Source organism: Myripristis murdjan, chromosome 5 (assembly GCF_902150065.1).
Source record: "Myripristis murdjan chromosome 5, fMyrMur1.1, whole genome shotgun sequence".
Classification (NCBI taxonomy): Eukaryota; Metazoa; Chordata; class Actinopteri; order Holocentriformes; family Holocentridae; genus Myripristis; species Myripristis murdjan.
In genome coordinates, this window is record NC_043984.1 from 25,921,458 (window position 1) to 25,940,950 (window position 19,493).

General features: G+C 42.6%; 1 protein-coding gene across 1 annotated transcript in view; it reads right to left on the bottom strand.

Annotated features, from left to right (window-relative positions):
- Positions 1 to 19,493, bottom strand: part of prickle2b (prickle homolog 2b) — a 115,906-nt gene extending 96,413 nt beyond the window's left edge. Inside the window, exons 1-2 of the mRNA XM_030051813.1 lie at positions 19,312 to 19,493; positions 18,345 to 18,430 (exon numbers count right to left, since the gene is read on the bottom strand). Of these exons, the coding sequence (XP_029907673.1) occupies positions 18,345 to 18,430; positions 19,312 to 19,353 (128 nt within the window). The 5' untranslated portion in view covers positions 19,354 to 19,493. The remainder of the gene's footprint in view (positions 1 to 18,344; positions 18,431 to 19,311) is intronic.

A 19,493-nucleotide genomic window follows, 5' to 3' on the forward strand; every position in this document is an offset into this window, starting at 1 on the left:
CCCCGTTGGCCTGATGGTGGCACTGTGTTGGGTCACGTTTGTATTCACAATGCTGGATGACAGTGTAAAAATCCATCCACATTTTGTCCAAAACAGGCCAGCAGAAATTGAGAAATCACACATGATGTTTGGATGAGACCAATAGTCTCTTCCCCGATTTCTAAATGAAAGAAATGAGGAGGGACACCATATTTAGCTATAGTGTGAGCGGGGCTTAAGACAATTAATTAAGTATGTCAGAGTCACAAAGCCTTCACAGACAACGATTTGCCCCGGTAGACTTTCCAGTAACCGATCCAACCTCACTATTGTACAAAACATGAAGAGTCTTGACAATAAGGCTTTGAGCGCTATAAAAAATAAGCTGGTGTGACAGTTACTACAAAAGCTCTATTTCACCGGCTTTGAAACTGACACTCCCAGGCAACACTCGGGTCAAAAAGTCCCGACAACACAGGTGGTGCTCGACATGAGCGTGTGCAGGCACCGCTGTTTCATCACTCTTGTGCAACACCGGCCAGAAACTCGGCCTTTAAAATTGTCTTCGTCCTAGGCCGAGCACACTCCCAGCAGCCCTTGCCAAAATTCGCCGAGTGCTCTGTGGAGCCTTTGCAGCTGTCAAGCAGTTTTCCTCACAGTCGCTTCCACAAGAGGCTCGTGAAGCTCGCTGTCAACCGGCAGTATGATCCTGTCCCCTCTGGCTTGAATTCCAAATACTGCACAGAGGGAAGACTCAAGATTATATGTATACAAGTGCACTTATATGCATGTGCATGGCCACTCCTTGTCCCGAGCTCTCTCAGACACTTACACACACACACATATGCACATATGCACACACACACACACACTTTTTATCACTTTCTCCCCATTATAACCTGCTGGAGCTCACAGGTGTCGACTAACCAAAATCCAATTGCATCAGGCAGTCAGTGAGGCAGTGAGGCAAGAGCAGATGACTCCTGTGTGTTAGTGCGAGTGTGTGTGTGTGTGTGTGTGTGTGTGTGTGTGTGTGCCTATGTGTATCTCAGCGACAGTCCAGGGGAGGACTATTGTGTTTGGGCAGCAGACCTGTCCACTCTCCGTTCCATTGTCCCACATCATTAATCAGGCCAGACAGCCCATTGCCTCAGGGCCAATAATATGCACCACTAGCCTGGAGGCTAAACCCAATGAGATGCTGCACAGAGAAGAAAAGGACACTCATGCACATGGGCCAGGATGTTAAGATTCATGTGCGAACAAACACACGCATAAAGAAAATGACATGAAAATATGTAATTACAAATACATAGACATTAGATCTACAAAAATATACACATGCACTTGAAAAACTTCACTTTGTTTTTGTTGTTGCTAATTATTCTATGCATTTAGCCTTTAGGATTTTGTTCTATGTTTGCCCTCTTTATTTATTTCTCACACCTTTATTTATTGTTGATAATCCTATTCATTGGTTCACCATGTCTTAGGTTAATAGTATTATTATTATTATCATCATCATCATCAACATCATTAGTATTATGTACAGTCTGTTAGGCACACTGTATGTACAGCTCTTCCCCTTCACTTTTTAATTTTTCTAATCCACCTGATGCTTTCCTATTTAATCCCATTTTTACCCTTTTTTATGCTCTCTATTTATGCTACTATATATTATGTTCTTATTTTATGTGACTCTGTATGAATGCATGACTGTCCTTTTTGACTTTGTTTTTTAATGCCTTGAAAGTAGTAGAAAGTAGTCGTTGCAGTAGCATTATTATTATCATTAGTATTATTACATACCTACATAAAACATGACATGAGCAAACATTTTCTTTTCTAAAATCTCTGTTGATCCATTCTTATCTTCCATATAAATCAACTGTCACACACTCAGACTTAAGGGAGGATCATCAGCCGTAAACCAGCTTACTCCACTTACACACCGTGCATTGCAAACACTGTGTGGCACACCAGGAAAACACACAAGACATATAGACACGCATGCACTCCCATCAACAATTCTCCTTGTGTGGTGGATTCATTATTCAGGCGCTCGGCGCACAGCTTGCCTGACTTCGAGCATCTACAATTCAAACAGGCCAGAGGTGGAGTCGGGACTCTGTGAGAAGCCCCCCCTTCAGCAAGAAGCACACAGAGACGTGACTGGCTTACCTAGGAAGAGAAAGAGAAAGAGAATGAAAGATATGGTTGGAAATAGAAAATAGAGAAATTTCACCAACTTCCACGATGTTTAGCAGAAAGTACACCTGTCAAGAGCAGCTATGTCTACGTCTATGTGTGTTTATACACCTGTGTGCGAGTGTGCATGCTTGTGTGTGTTCCCAATAAGTTGCCAACCTGTCAACATGTCCACACACTAACTTTGCCCTCGAACACACACACACACACACACACACACACCCTTCAACCACCCAGTGGGAGCAGCCTTGGCCAGGGACTGATAGAGATGGATTTCTTTCGGACTTGATAATCAAAGCTTGTGATGCAGAGAGCGGCAGGGTCAGTGCGCCTTGTCAGGAGAAACACAAGGTTATTTGCACAGCACACACACTCACACACACACTCCTGAGGTCCCAGTGCTATCTATCAGGCCAGCGGATAGATGGGAAACATGAGATATTGGATAATCGTGCTGAACTCCATCTGACAATGAGGCACACTTTCTGGATCAGGTGTCACGCTATTAAATATTACAGGTTTTGACACTACTGAGGCCATTCTTCATATGCCGTCAAGGCACGCGTGGATGGACTCACACACACACACACTCACACACACACACACACACACACACACAAACACAAAGACGTACATAGTATATGATATGACTGCCTCAGGACATCCCTTGAATAAAACTCAGAGTTAAGCATTTAGCAACTGTTTTCTCTCTTTATCGCTCTCTCTCTCTCTCTCTCTCTCTCTCACACACACACACACACACACACACACACACACACACACACACACACGCACACACACTCCCTGCTGGTCACCTCCAACATGTCATTCACACATACGTCCTCCACCATATCCCACCTGTGTGAGGAACAAAGCGGTGAAATCCAGTATCAATTTAAAATGCACGGGGCAAATCCAATTCATTTCTCCCCCTCCCACACTCACACACAAAAACACACACATACACACACACACACACACACACACACACCGTTTGTCGGCGATCCCTAACTGGCCCCATTGTCATTACGAGACATTTATTCTCACGTGTCAGTCAGACACAAGAGGGTCAGCTTGATTGGCTGGAAACCAGATCAGGAAACAACTGGGGCATTGTTTACACACACAGACATGACAGATGTAGATCAAAGCCAGATTTAAAAAAAAAAAAAAAAAAAAAAAAAAAAAGAGCTATGAAGATAAAAACAGCTTTGTCATTAAAACACATTAGAAGATAAACAAACAAACAAAGCCGACCAGCCTCATAAGCCAACCAGATGGGAGGTGAAATGTGCCATAAAAAATACACAGCCCTGCTGAGGGCTCCTCCAGTGGATTGGGGAGCTCTGCGCTCCCACTTGACAAGAGGCAGGAGTTTCCATCCACTGCGGGCTATCCAATCTGCGTCTCTCCTGCCCCGCCACAGGCAAACAGTTTACATTTCATCCTGAATGTGCACGCATGGCGATCATTATATGTCAATTAGTCTCTGCTCAAGGAGCCATAATGAGGAAGAAGAGGTCTAGATTTAATCGATAAATAAATAAACAGATAGATAAATAAAGGGAAGACATGGAAGGCTTTCGTAAGAGTGAAACGAGAAACAAATTACACCCCAAGACCACTTATAAATATTGCAGACTTTGATCTCAGCAGCAAATCAACAAGTCAGTCCATGGGGGAAAGGGTGTGTGTGTTTGTATGTGTGCGTGAGTGTGTGTAATGTGGACTATGCCACAGGCCGTGTTATTCTACAGAGAGGGTTGAATCGAGGCGAAGCTAAGCTCATGGTTAAAGAATGCAGAGCAGATCACTGACTATCCTCCCTGACTAAGCAATTCACCGACTCAAGCTGCTGAACCACTAACAGAGAAAGTGTGAACTACTGATCTGCCTGTATCCGTTATGTACAGGACGGTCGAACATGAAAGGAACACACCTCCATTTTGAGAGCCTGGCCCATGTGTTGGATTGCTTGCTCCATGCCAACACTCTGGGCTGAGTGATAATAAAGCACCAGCAAAATCTTAAGCCATATGGTATGTATTCTTAAAAGGATATGTTGCCAAGCGCAGTATAATCGTGGATTGTGCAGGAGACTGGTAAAAATGAGTAACTGTTAAAATATATGGGAGATAACACATATTGTGAACTACCAGGGACTACTTTCCCACTTTTGACCTGTCCTGCATTTCCCTGCAGTTTTACATCTGTATTCTCCAAGGTTTTTATGAGATATTTGCTATTTTTCCTTCATCTTAGCTGTAGTTTTTGAGGACAAAACAAATATGTGGAATCTAAAAAGTAATCTCAGTCAAGAAGAGGGCAACTTATTCCTGCTGTATTCCTCTGATACAACAACTGTTGAGGGCTTTGGATTGACCTTTACCAAAGAGCAGTTAGGTCTAACAATAATGTGTTAGTTGTGTCTATTTACAATATAATTAAACATCTGAAAATATCAATCAAGTGTCACAGTGCTGCATTCGTGCCGGACAGAGGAAAGAGCGACTGCATTTGGCTGTAATTTCGGCCATATCTTGTCTGACCTTGTGGAAACTTTGGCGAGTCATCACGCCTGTCGGTCTGCGCTCGGGTTGATCAGAGATGAGCCCACTGGTGTGGGAAAATCCCCAGGCAGAGGATTAGATGGGAGAAAGGGGGATTTGCTGGTTAAAAGCTGACCTCTGACATGTATACAACGGCCTTTTGATTTGGCGGATCAGCTCATTCTGTTTTCTGCGAGGGACTCTGCAGTCAAGCTGTCACTTAAGTAACGTCATATTCACTGTTATGGCTGAACAGGATAAAATGGGATTCTGTGTGGGTTTGTTAGGTGACAGAAAGCCAAACGGACAGTTGTCAGCCTGGGCTGCTGCCGAGAGCGCGGAATGTGTGATTGCACACTACTGGCATTGCAGCAGCACCACAGACAAATGTGTGAATGTACAGGGATGCAGTCATACTTTGAGTCATCTTCCACTAAACTGCTGCAAGTCTGAGGTGAGATTTCAACCTCTAGTTTTGACTTGCTCCAAAACCTGACTTTTTTTTTTTTTTTCCCAAGGGTAATTTTTGACTGCACCATAACCTAGCTGGACACTGGCACGTTGTGTCGGTCGGGGCTAATTTGAGCTCTTTCGACATCAAATGAAGGAATAGCAGCACTTTGTCTGCAAGCTGCAACTACAAGCATATCAGGTTGAGAAACAGATCACAGAGGGGCTTTAAAATGAATGGAGACCTTGCCTGAGAGTTACTCCGTTCTCTGGTTTCACAAGACGCGGGTTCACAAACCTTACAAATCGAAGACATACCTGAACAGTTCAGGCACTTCTGAAGCCATGCTACTCGAGAAAACCCAAGCGAGGAATGAATCTGGGTCATTTATTTACATAAATATCAAAGTATCATAGTCCCCACATGTCTGGTTTTGATTCTTTGTGTGCGCGTCTGTTTTATGTTTCAGACCAGGAAACTTATCAAATGTCTCCGGTAAAAATGCAAACTCCTTGATAGCAAAGCATTAGATTCTCCTACTGATTACAGCATATTTGTGGGTGCAGACAAAAAAGCATATCAAGCCAATGAGATAAATGAGCACATTATTTGGAGTAGAAAACTTTCTGGTGTATGAAATCAGGTTTGGAATGGATTGAGTTTCAACTGATAAGGGGGTTTTTTACTGGTATTTTTGGACTGAAGCTGCCAATAGCTAATATGTTCTGCTCTGTCCATCCTTCATATTTGCCCTGAGCCCTGTGTCATCTTGATAATGACTGTGTTAATCTTGTCTGTTGTCAAGGCAGCAGTAAACACCAAGCACACTCTCAGCCTTGGCAACTGGTAAACTTGGCCAGATGAGTGACAGAGATAGATAGATAGACAAAAGAGAGAGGAAGCGAGCGAATGAGTGCAGACCTCAAATATGCAGAGCTCCCAGTAGTTAAGCTGCAAGTGAGGGGGCCGCTATGTTGCCCAATCAGTCTTCTGCCTGAACAGGGAGTTTTATAGGGTGATGATAGCATGAATCTGATAGCAGCGGCACGCTGGAAAGCAACCATGTCTGGCGGCTGCATCATTCGCTCCCATTTCAATCAATGTTAATCCCACCTTCATTGTCTACATCCATTTATCGCTCTCTCCTTATATTTATCTTTGTAACACACAAGCTTTCAAGAGTGCAGGTCAAGGTGTGTCCTGGTGGCTGAACTGGCTGAACAGCACAAACCGTGTAACTGTGATGTCAATGGTTTGGATCTAGAATCAGGACCTTTTTTTGCACCTGCCTCTCATCCCACTGGCAGATTTTTTTCAGTTGTTTTTACGAAAAAGAAGATTTTAAGATGAATATTGTTTGGAGTGAAAATTTTACAAAACAATCATAAAAGACCCAATTAAATGGTTATTTTACTCCCTTGACCTTATATATTTCCTGATATAATATTATGTTGGGGTTTAAAAATGGAAACCAATAAGGTATCAGTTAGAAGAAAGCACACAGTTTTATTTGATGGAATGGGTAGAAAGGCATTAAAGATACACCATTTTTCAAGAAGTAGAAGTAATTGGAGGTAATTTTATGGGAACCTTAAAAAAAAAAAAAAAAACAGGTTGTCAAAACCTTGAACGTGTACAACCATATTTTAAATATCTTTGTTATATTTTCAGAGGTGCACTCAAACACCACCCATAATCACAGACCACTGAAGTGATTTGAAGTTTCCGATTCCATCACTTCGCCAGAAGAATATGAAAATGCATTTGGGTGCAAAACTACTGCTTCAAACTACATCTGGGGCCGATGCAGACTGCTTTTCTTAATATCTTTGGATTTAGCGTGAACGTCTTAATTTGTTGACGTCAGCAAATAAAGCAAATATATATTTAAAATTAGATTAAGTCAACAACACGTGTAACAGATACACCCGGTGGTCTTTCTGATGTCACAGTTCAACCAAGTAAAAAGGATGAAATTATTGGCAAATGGGAACCATTAACCTTATACATTTTTGCTGTGGACAAATAAATAAAGGAACTGGATGTGACCTGGAAGCCCTGACCACTTCGGTGGTCCATTACAGTGAATGACTTCCTGTGTGTGTCTGCTGGCCTAAGGTCCTATGAGTAATCCGAGTGTATAACCCCGTGCAGGCCTCTGATCACAGGAAGCTGGCCATGCCTCAGAGTCTTTATTAGCAGTCCACTTCCTTCCCCTTGCATCCAGATCGTTGATAGGTGCCTTCACAGCTTTAACCCTGAGCCAGGCTACTCTCTCAGCCATGAAATACGGTGCTGAGCATCCCCACTGTTAATACACACACACATACATGGGCTCAAGAAAAACCCAAATACACAACAGAGAGTCAGGCACAAACACACACTATCAGAGCATCAGGTGAGCAGAAGCAGAACAGCATCACAGGCAATCTAGCCTATTAGATTGAGCCTTGACTCATCCAGAACTGTGGCTGGCAGGGAGCAGAACCAAGATAACACCTCGCCCACTCCGCAGATGACGACAAAACACACAGAGAGGGATATAGAAAAGAGAGAGAGAGGATATACCATGGACACAGCCGGCTTCTGCCAAATGTGAATTGTAATTCATGTGCAACCCTAAATAAAGGTTGAATTGAGTCAATACATTTGGTCTGATTAGATGAAGCTTCAAGAACGACCCAGTCAATACACTAAATGCGACTCCTCCTCAGCGCTGTTTGATGGAGTGGCTGTCCAGACGCTTTCTTCAACATTTGGCAGCAACAGTCAATTCTCCCAGCTCAATATGCTACTTAGGCCAGCCAATACTCAGTCAGCTAGCTGGGTCAATAGATCAATCAGCTACTTTAACACCACAGAGTCATCAAGCTCCTCTTTTGCAGTTTACATTAATGAGGCCTTGGTTCCATTGGGATTAAGGTTTTTAATGAAAACAGAAAACATAATCAATGTGATGGGAAAGTCAGAGACTGGCAACAGTTTTGAATAAGATCTATGTGATTTCTAAAGGCACGATGACTTCTGTCCAAGTTCATAAGTGTGTTCAAGTGTGAGCTTGTCCAAATCATTTTGATGGACAGCTTATATTGTACAAGTTTGATCTACTCATTTCGACAACAAAGAAGTTGGTACTCTCACAATCAAATATACATGTTTATGCAGTGTAATACAGGGATTACAACCTGGATAAAAGACTACTTTGCAGATGGTGCAACAACTCATTGTTGTACAATGCTGGCCTCTACTGGCCGCTTCTGATCTGAGAGAGGAAGCAGCTTGCGCTTCTCAATAAACACTACCACCAAGAAACGCTTCAAAAAACAAGAAACACATCTAGGATTGTGGGTGCCCTGATCAAGGGTTTCTTCCAACACCCCCAAACCCCAAAGCCCTCATCTCTTCCCCATCCGGATGTGAACAGGTGGCTAGTCATAGAGAGGGAGGGAGATGAAAACAAGAGTAGGAGCAAATCAAAGAGGCCTTTGAAGCGGTGCACAAGTTAAAATCACTGCACTTGGCTGCTAGTCTTTTAAACTTGATAGATGAGGAGATGCATGGATGGATGCAGAGAGAGAGAGAGAGAGAGAGAGAGAGAGAGTGAGTGTGTGTGTGCGTCTGTGGGGTGGGGGCAATAGTAAGCTGAGGTAGACACAGCAAGAGATAGGTATGGATGAGAACGTAGGGTGCCAGTGGTAATGTGGACAGGTTTAAAGTGAAGAGAGTGAGCAATCCAGGGGAACAAACAGAATGAATTAAAAGAGCATTCTGTGAAAGAAAAAAATACGAAGTCAAAGTAAAAAGAGTAAGGTTTGCAATAAAATCACAGGGGAGGACTGGACAAGAAAAAATGTTAGAGGCAGAACTCCTTATTCTGAAATCCTTATTCTGAACCACAACTTCAAATAAAGTCAGAAGGAAAAAAGAGTGATCACTATCTAACCATCAATCATCAGTTCATCTCTGCATCCATCCATCTGACCTGTCTCTCTACCTGCTGTCCTCTATCCATGACAGAGGGTACATTTTCAGCATCTGCACAGCAGGGCTGCTTGTTTCTGAAGCCTCTAAGGAAATCACAGTTTGATGTGAGAAAGACTTTACTGATTTCAAGACAAACCGAATCCGCTAAGTGTTTTCAAGCAGTCGGGGATTTAGATCAGCCAGCACCTGTTTAGACTGTGGATAACTTCTACTGGGAGCAGCAGCTCTGGCACGACAGGATCTGAATGAAGAGTGTTACTCAGTTAAGGTGAGTAAGTGTGAATGTGTATGTGTGTACGTGTGCACATGCATGTGCATATGTGTATATAATTTGGATCTTTGCTGCTACTAACATGAAACCAACCACATCCCGCAGATTACTACCTACTCCACCAGTGTACAGGATACATACACCAACACAGTGGACATTAATGTGAGGCTGGGATCTATCAACACAGCAATCTAAAACTATGTGGTGTGCATTCAGAACATGTCGACATGTAAGTGTTGCCATATTGATAAATTATGCCTGAAGTAATATACAAACCCTGAATACAGTAAATCTAACATGCTCTTTTGTTCTATTCAACTGTAGCGTTAGAAGTCCATGATATCAGCTAACTAGAGTCAAAAACTGCACATTCCACCAGCCAAGGTGCATTAAGTAACATGAAAGGAGGAACAGTCAGGATGACATGAATTAGCAGTGCAAGCCCCCTAACCAGGGTGGTTGGGTTGGAATTGTAGGCCTGTAGCACAAAGTAAATGCTAACTCACTGTGCATATGACGGCAACAAGCCTGCCTCCCTTTATTCCTGCTGACAGTTCAAAGGCAGCTTAGCGCGCTAAGCCTTCATTAACACACAGATCAGCACCAGGGCAAAAATCGTTGTGAATTAGTATCGCTAGTGCACAATTTGGGGGAATTAGCAACGCTTGCTAGTGTGCAAAGGGTGAAAAACTGGCAAAAAGAGCTACAAGGCTAAACCATGTTGGACTAATTCACATCGTGAATCACAAGTGCAGAGTGAATCAAAGTTTTTTCTTTTTTTTTTTTTTTTGAGGCCTCTGGTAATTTATGAGAAAAAGGTTCTTGAAAAGTTTTGTGTTTACATCTAAAGAGAGAGAATTCCTACACCACAGTTCAGTTTGGTATTGCACTGAGCCAATGAAAAACGCTTGTTCCCTCTGCAATGTTGTTTCCCAGCTCAGAAATTGATTTCGTGTGACAGGTAGCAACTGGCAACCAGCTGACATCACCATTTCACCAGGGAGAGCTCAAACAGTGGGCTTCTTCCATATCAAAAAGAACCACGCTTGTAGTTTTCACTCTACGGGATTCACTCCTAGGCCTGTTTCTCTCACTTTCACCCATCTTTCCCCCTCTCTCTCCTCCCTAAACTCTTGCTGAACTGCGTCCCCCTGGTAAAAGCTCGCTCCAACATCACCACTACCAGAAAGAGGCAGCGGCCTCGCACGCATGTGGTATGAGAATGCACTGAGACAGATTTAGTTAATCATGAACAACTGATGATTTGAGCAGTCTTTATCTGCTCAGTAATGAACCACCTGAAGTGGCAGCATGTGTGTCTTTTGTTTTAATACTCTGTAAGATGTCACATATGATAACCAGCTTAGGTTAGAATGAGCCAAAGAGATGAGTAGAATTTATATTGTATATTATAGTAGCTTTATAAAAGAGAGAGATGACTTTTATTCATATCTCCATGCATGACCTTCCATATAAAAGCATATTATGCTTGGTATGTAGCTACTATCCCCTACTCATTCTCTCTCCCCCCCGTTCCTCTCCCCCTCAGGGACAAAGAAGGCATGCTGATGCCTATCTGTCTGTCTCCATCAAAATGCATGGGCACCTGTTGTGGATGACCTTGATAAAAAGCGGGGAAAATAGATGTGATTAGAGAAAAGCTACTGGCCTTAATGCAAGAAGCTGCCAGACAACATGACACTGGCTCAGCTCGACTTAAAAGGGCCCTGGCACAGCTGTCCTATACAATAAAAGTCTATTTAAGGCTATACGAGACAAAATCTGTGAGAGTTCATTCACTAACAAGGTCAATTAGAATAAATTGCTTAATGCCATTACAGTACAGTGATGTAATTTCTGCAGATTAAATTGTATTATAGTTGTTTTAATTGATGGATAATGCATTAAACTGTGTGTTTTAGGTGATGATGTCTACATTCATTACTTTGATGAGATGAACAATGTCTTGCTATTGGCAAATCAGTCGGTAGCCTTGTTTCCACACTTTTTTTTTTTTTTTTTTTTGCAAGACATTGTTCTTATTCTTTTGCTTAAACAAACACGGATTGACTGCTGGGACATGCTACTGAGCCAAAAAAAAGTCAGATTTCCCTTCTTTGAAAAGGATATTGACCTTGGTCGGACCTGGCTGCCTTTGTTGCAACAAAGTGGCTATTGATTCAATGTCCTCCTCTAATTAGACTGGCTTGCCTCCTAGTGGTCAGCCTAGTGCACATCACAACCAGGTTAGAAAATAGCTGAATACTGAACAATAAAACCTTTTTAACAGTTCCTCTCTTCTCTTTTCTTAATGCTCAGCAAGACATCCCAAATCCCCTCTGTTATACACTGTATACAAAAACTACTTTACAGAGAGAAACACAACATGTGTCCTGTACAGAAATACACACAGTATAGCTAAAAAAAAATGTGCAACAGTCCAAATGACATGAGTAATCATTCCTGCCAAGATGACCTTTGAGTCATCCAGCTTGAAAAGCAACCACTCAAAATACAAAGAATCACAAAGTGCAGTCAGCGTGTCATTTTGCAGGGAAAAGAGGACGGCTGTTATCTTGGCAGGTGACCGCTGAGCTGTCTCTTTCCACCCCTAACCTATTCTGGTGGTCCGTTTTTCCCGGCATGACACGACACAATGAGAATAGTTTCTTCCAATTCAAACAAATAAAAAGAAAACGGAAATATGTCCCACTTCCTGAACTACAGCACTACATTCTTCTCCACAGTGCAGCTCACATTTAGTTTTGATTGCTGGTAAAATGTTAGAAAGCAAACAGATACAGGCTTTCAGCTCATGAGACTACATTATGTTGTTGTATGGCATTTACAGGCGACAAAGTTAAACTTATCATGCACTGCTAATGAGAGGGGAGAAGAGGACTGAAAAGCAATTACCAAAGCAATTACACCAACAGAGCACGAGTGCAACCCAACACGTTACAGGATCTCCTGTTACACAGATTATATGGAGCCCACCTGGCAGACGAGATGAGGCTACCTGGTGTTGTGTCACTGTGGTGGAGGCATCTTACACACGTTCACATGCACATTAAATGCATACTACCATGCACACCAAGATACAGAGTAAAAAAAAAAAAAAAAAAAAAAAAAAAAACACGCATACACTTTGTCTACTCCAGCAGCATGAAGCATCTGTTCCAGAGGTGTAATACAAGCATAATTACAAGCTGGATCTAATCCAGGAGTGAGGTATCATTTCCCTTTCCTGACAAGGTGCACAAATACATAGCCAGCCAATAAAACACTCACTGCAAACATAATACAGCCTTATCACACCAGATCAGACAAAAGGTGTAAAGTATTCTGACCGGGGGAAAAAAAAGCAATAAAAGCAGGGTGTTATCGAGGCTTGGGCTTGTAAAATCTGGATACATTCAAAATATCTCATAAAAATATATCTAGGGAATCACATTGTACTTGTTCTTCAGCGCTTGCCTGCAAGGCATTAAAATGCTGTGTGCTTTAAAAATATTAAATAAGACAATATCTAGAGATGGTATGTTAGCTTGCTTTTCAATATTCTAACAAACAATATCTTTTTACCAATGCTCCCACTATTACAACCCCAGCAATCCTGACCGCAGGGCGGGGGAGAGAGGAAATGAGAAATACTACTGGAATTCAACCATGACCCTTTCTTTATATGTGACCTGTGTGTGTGTGTGTGTGTGTGTGTGTGTGTGAGCATGTCGCATCAGTCTTGCTCTTCACTTTTAATGCTGAATTTTCACTGAAATTCACAACCAGCCCCCACGGACCTCAGCTGGTTGCATGCATGGGCCTCACTTCCTCGTTTCTGTGACCATCATGCCTAATCTTCACAAAAGACGCCACATCTTAACAGCCAATAATATGCCGTGTCCCGCCTATACCTCAATGCAATTAGGCTACAGAGTTGAGAAGCTGGAGAAAGAGAGACGGGAGGAAAAACAGGGAAGGAGCAAAATCAGAAACAGCAGAGCAGAGAGGAGAGCAAGACGGCAAAGGAGAGAGATGGAAAGAGACAGATTCTGCCCAAAAGCTGTCAGAGGAGCCAAAGGTCAAACTATGATTTATATCAGGGCTCCACAGCTCCCTGGGTTTGTATTATCAGAGAACATTGGTCATCTATCACCAGACCCCAAAGTCCTGTCAAAACATAATCGCTTTAAAAATGCAGTCCTGTTAAATGACAAAGACAAAACACACCGTTTACATGATAAAAAGCCCCCTACACAACTAATTTGCTCTGTTACCCATGTGAGTGTTACCATGCGCCACAGATGCTGCTGCTTACCACTTCAAAGAGGGCCCTGCGAGGGGCAGAGAGAGAGGAGGGCAGAGAGTGCTTTGGTCCCATTACCGGTAAAGCCTATCTAGCTGACAGCATTTCACCGAAAGCTTGCCTTCTAAATGCCAATGCACAGACAGAGCTGTAGTGATAAATTGGCTCCTTTTAGGTTCTGTTGTACAGCACTGGCTACCAGTGGCCTCTTCTCTTTCTCCCCCCTTTTCGTCAAACTGAGCCCTCTTCACTTCTGAAACAACAAGGACCCCCTCCATCCCCCCACCTCCTCTATTTTTTTTTTAGGAGGCCATTCATATGCCTGGGCGCCCTGACAGTTTTATTTGCCTGGCCGTCTTGTTAACACGGTGAATAGCAGGCCGGCCTGTGTTATGCAGATCAGATTGGGTTACCGAGGGGACAGACGTCAGCAAGCCATTCAGGGTCGAGTTAAAACTCAACCCCTGTCCCTCTTGTTCCTCATCTCCCCTCCTTCCTCCACTCTTGTCTCCTCCTCTGCCCCCTCTCTGCTGCTTTTAGCCAGCTAAAGTTTCAGCTAAGGCCCTGGTGCATACAAGGGTAGGCTTTGTCCAGCGCCAGTCAGCTCTGCCAAATACCCAACCTGAACTAAACCCTCAACAGTGAAGTTTTATGTTTTGGTGCTGGCAGGCGGAAATTAAGGAATTGCAAAAGAGAAGATCTCATAGTGTGAATCCCACTTTACAGTCTGATTCATGTCCTGATCGCCCTAACCTTACCTACAGGTCAGGTGTGACCTTTAAAGCCTACATTAGCAGTGACAGCAGTAACACGCCTTAACAGTGTTACAAGTGTGGTGGAGAAGTGGGTCACACGATAAGGCCGATCAGATAACGCACCCACACACAGAACTCATGTTAATAAGCCTGGTAATGAGTCTCATTAGCACAAGGAAAATCAATCAAGCCAACGGCAAGCATTAATAATTCAGAAGGAGTGTGTTGTGCAAGGCAAATGTACTCCTATTCCTAACCTGCCTTGAGCTGCCAACTCAGCTTACTGAGTTACACAGGCACACTGACACACAAACAGCCAGGTAACAGAAACTATCCATCCATCCATTCATCCATATTTCTATTTTCTAGCCATTTATTTGGGTCAGGATTGCAGAGATTAAATGCAAGCAGACCAGCCAAGATATCCCTTTTCCTTGCAACTTCTTCCAGCTCCTCCTGGGGGATCCCAAAGTGCTCACAGGTCTCCTGGGAGCATGTGTTCTGGGTCTGGCTCATCCTTACCTGGGGCCTGAACCGTTTTGAACTGGCTACTCTCACTGTGAGGGAGCAGCAGCCTGACACCAAGGTCCTCTCACCCCACTAACAAACCTCATTTTCATCGGCTCTATCCACAATCTATTTCTTACAGTCACAACCAGAGTTTGTGGCCAATAGAAAATAGCTACTGCTGAAGCTATGACAGCAGCGTTTCATCACATAAAAGAGGAAGGAATAAAAGCAAGACAAACATAAGCTTTTCACTTTGTGCTACATAATGTGAGCCATTTAAAACTTTCAATTTTTTTTTTAAAAAAACAACAGAAACAGAGTTTCTATTATCTTAAACAGAGTTGTATTATCTAAAGGCTTAACAGACAGGAGCTTGTTGGGTTAAACTCAAACTAGAGTTAAATATCATGTAGAATCAATTCTGCGGGTAATGTTTTTAGTCACCCTGGGTGATTTCAAACAGGCAACACTTGACTAGGTTTTCTCTAGGCCCTGAATGGGAAAAAACGCCTCAGCACACACAGTCAACCTACTATAAAAGACCAGTCAGAAAACCCCCCCAGGACATCAACTTAGCTTAGTGGAAATCTCTTTATATAGGCAGCACGGAAGAGAGGAAGAAGAGGAAGAAGAAAGGGGAAAAATCCCAATGCGCTGCATATTCATCTCTGGAATATTTAGAAATTTATCAATATTTCAGTGAATTTTTAGATGAACACATGTTAAAAGTGCGGAGAACTGTAGGGGGGATGTGGGCCGGGGCAGCATAGCCTAGTTCCATTCACTGTAACTTATTTATTCTGTCAGAGCTCAGCCCAGATCTTTTAAATGGTCTGGCTCACCCAGACAAACAGCACATGTCCCCCAAACACAGGGGAGCTGTGCAACTTGCAGGAACTACGTGTCAGAGCAAAACTAGGAATGGTCTGACAGAAACAACAATTTCAGACATGAAGCAATGTCACTCGAAATAAACATACAAACACACAAAAATGTAGAATAATAAGAGCTTATGCAAATGAACAGTTCAACGAGTGAAAATGAATAGCACTCCATAAATATTATGTTAAACATCTTCTACCACAGTGCATGTCATGACTGATTTTTAATCTTGACAGGTGTAAAATTATTCCTGTTAGTTAAATGTGGATCTAAATGTGAATACATAAAGGTTTAGGTGGCAGCCACAGTCCAATTAAGTTTCATCCTCGACACACAAATTTGAATGCAGCAAACAATTTCTGCTGTTGACTGCATTTTGGGAGTTCTGGTTTTGATGCAAGAAAGATGCAGAGATAGTATCTGGCATATGAGGTCAGCTTAAGACCACCACAATCCACATCAAAACAACAAATTATCATAACCATGTCTATGAATGCATGTTGGGGAGGCTAGATCTTGAAAATGGCATTCTCACTCCTACAACTATTGAATGTGGCCCTGTTAACATAGAGGACTAGGCCTAGGACTAGATTAGATGTTAGAAGGGTGAACTGTTTATGAGGGGCTGATTACTAGAAGTGCCACTCAAATCCGCATGCATGCACTTCTAAACAAGTTATTTGCCACCAATAATGGACCTAACTTTTGTTACGTTTTGGCTTCACTGCTTAATCAACTGAGTAGCAGATAATCAGCATCTGATACTTGGTGAAAGGAGACAGTATAAGCACAACTACCCCCTCCATTTCCCTATCTCTAACCCCAGGGTCATCTAAAGTCCACCACATTCCAGTCCGTGAAAATACACACCACAATTATATCTATGTCAATCAGCATGAAAACTTGTTTTCATGCTTGAGACACAAACAGTGAGCACTTCTTTGTGAAGTTGGCAAGACTTTTCCTCAGGAACAAAGACTTGTTGCAGCCATAAAACAGCCTTTTGCCTCTGCACACAATGTAGGGCTTCTTAAGTCTGTGTCCACTGGCAAAGTCTTCCTCCAGTTGGAAGGGAAAAGGTTTACCTTTTATTGTGGGATAGCAAAGACAGGCAATTAAAGACTGCATTCCTGTGTTGGCTGTTGCCCCTGTAATAGTTTACTTTACAGCGAAGGAGGCCGGATGATCCCTAAGGTTCAGATCCTCCTCTTTCTCTTTGTGGATTCCAGTGAGAGGAGAAAACGCCAGACTAATGCACGGCTGCTCTGTTAACTTCCAATAAGGGCCTACGTGGCTCCAGTTTGACTATTCATTTGTATGAACTGGTGATTTATGATGGTACCTAAAGACATGAAAATGATTAGAGGATCAAAGCCAGTGGGTTTCAGCTGGTATTGAAAGGTGCTCAACTGAAGTGAACAACACACTGAGTGTTGCTCAATCACAAACAAAATCAAAGCAGAGCATTAAGTGTCACAAAAAGATGATAATTACACCATCTATTCTCAATTAGTGGACTCTGGGTCAAGTAAAGCAGCTCACTGTGTTCTGCTGACAATCTTGCAGGATCATCTATCTACTTTATGTGGGACTTTGTAAGCAGTCCATAATGTGCCATAGAGTTTTGCTGTTGCCTCAGCAGCCACTAAAAGATTACAGCATCACTCTACTGCTTCCCCACCCATCACAATCTGGATTACATTCACACTAATTCACACATTCACACTAAGGCTTTCGAAGATAGAGTAACTCTTATTAAAGAATTGCAAACATTACATATACAAGCTTCCTGGTGCTGTAATCCATAGCCCCAGAAAGAGAATAAACACAAATTGCTCCTTTTTATAATACATTAGACAGCTCTATGCCTCCTCATTGACAGAGCGAGGTCAGATGCAGCAAAACGACTGTGGCTGCAGCAAGCTTGAGTCTGCTGTTATAAAAAACTATTATCATACGGTGCACAATAGATGAAAAACAGGTTCATCGCACTAAAACATGTGGTTGAGTCTATTGAAAGTTCCAGGAACCTCAAAGATTACCCGGTCGATATGACTGTCCTGTTGAAAAACGAGCCATACTCAGCAGTCCAGATTCACAAGCTATAAACCAGAGGAGACATCAGATAGTCTTTTTTGTAATATCGCAATGCAGAAGGAACAAACTTGTTAAGGGATGAATATTCATCATACCAAATTGCTACTGTTAGACTGATTTCATAAGCTGACTGTGTGGCACTGAGGCTGGACAACCAAAGACTTGTGAATTCAGCTCTGATTAGACTAATTCAGTGACGGACACCACTAATCACCACAGCTGAATACAGATCCACAACGATCAGTCGACTGCAAGAATGACTGATATTGATTGCTTTCACATGTATCATGTGGGCAGAGAACAGAAGACTGACATGTGAGAGGGCATGAAATGTGCTGTCGGACAGTTGTACCTCCATTTGTGCAGGGAAAAGCCAGGACACTGGTCTCCACAAGCATTGCAGGGCTGTCCTCTCTGTGGCTCATCTGCAGGGTTCAGCTTGGGGCAAACAGGAGCAGGAAGAATGGGTTACAACTTCCACTAGTTTACATTGAGAAGCCATACTCTATATTAAGTCTGTTTACGGTAACAACTTCACCTGGGAAAAGTATGTCCCTTAACCTGAAAAGTAAGATTCCTCATTGGCTGACAGACTGGTAGATGTTTGGCTTCCCTACTGGGAGACCCAGGTCATTATTATAATCACGCCCACATAGCTTGCTGTGACTCAAAAGTAGTGAACTAAGGCATAATGTGAGTAAAACATATATTACATCAGGTTACTCTTGGCGCATTAGTTGCAGTGGTTTTATGGTATAAGCTTAGAAATAATAAATTATATTATACAATGAAAATTATATAACATCAAATTATTCTTTAGAAGTCCTCCTTCTTACAAGCACATGTCTGATAAACAAGATGTAAAACAAATGAGTCTGACTTGGAATAAGTGAGGCAACAAGGCTCTGCGCCTCTTGCACAACTCATTACATGATCTGCCTCCAAGTCAATGCGTGACACACATAACTGAGGATGAAAATAAATGTCTGTTGAAATGATTGGAAAGGTTGAACAAAGGCCACTGGCTGAAACAGAGAAAGCATCTATTCGCTTTCATCACCCGGGCTGTGTTGTTTAATGAGGCTTGTGCCGGTGCGTTATCTTAACTGAACAGATGTAACTTTCTGCCCTGAGCAACGGGACAGAGAGGAAACTGACAGAAAAAAAAAAGTCCACATCAAACAACATAAGAAATAAAGTCGCATGCGTATTTTTTAATTAGAACGGAGAACGTCAATGCATGGTGAAATAACACTGTGCAGCATATTTACAGCCCAATGAGACGCACCAAACCATTAACTTTGTCGAGTCTTACGTACCGATCTGCTGGAATCTCTCTTCTTGGAGCTGCGACTGAACATGACACGCCGGTCCCAGGACAGTAAAGTTATGACGCACAGGGGACGCTTGCAGAGCTCAGGTAGTGCGCATTCGTGAATAATCCCTCACCTTAGAGCACGGCTTCCCAAACACACCACCGTTCCCTGGCTGCAGTCCTATC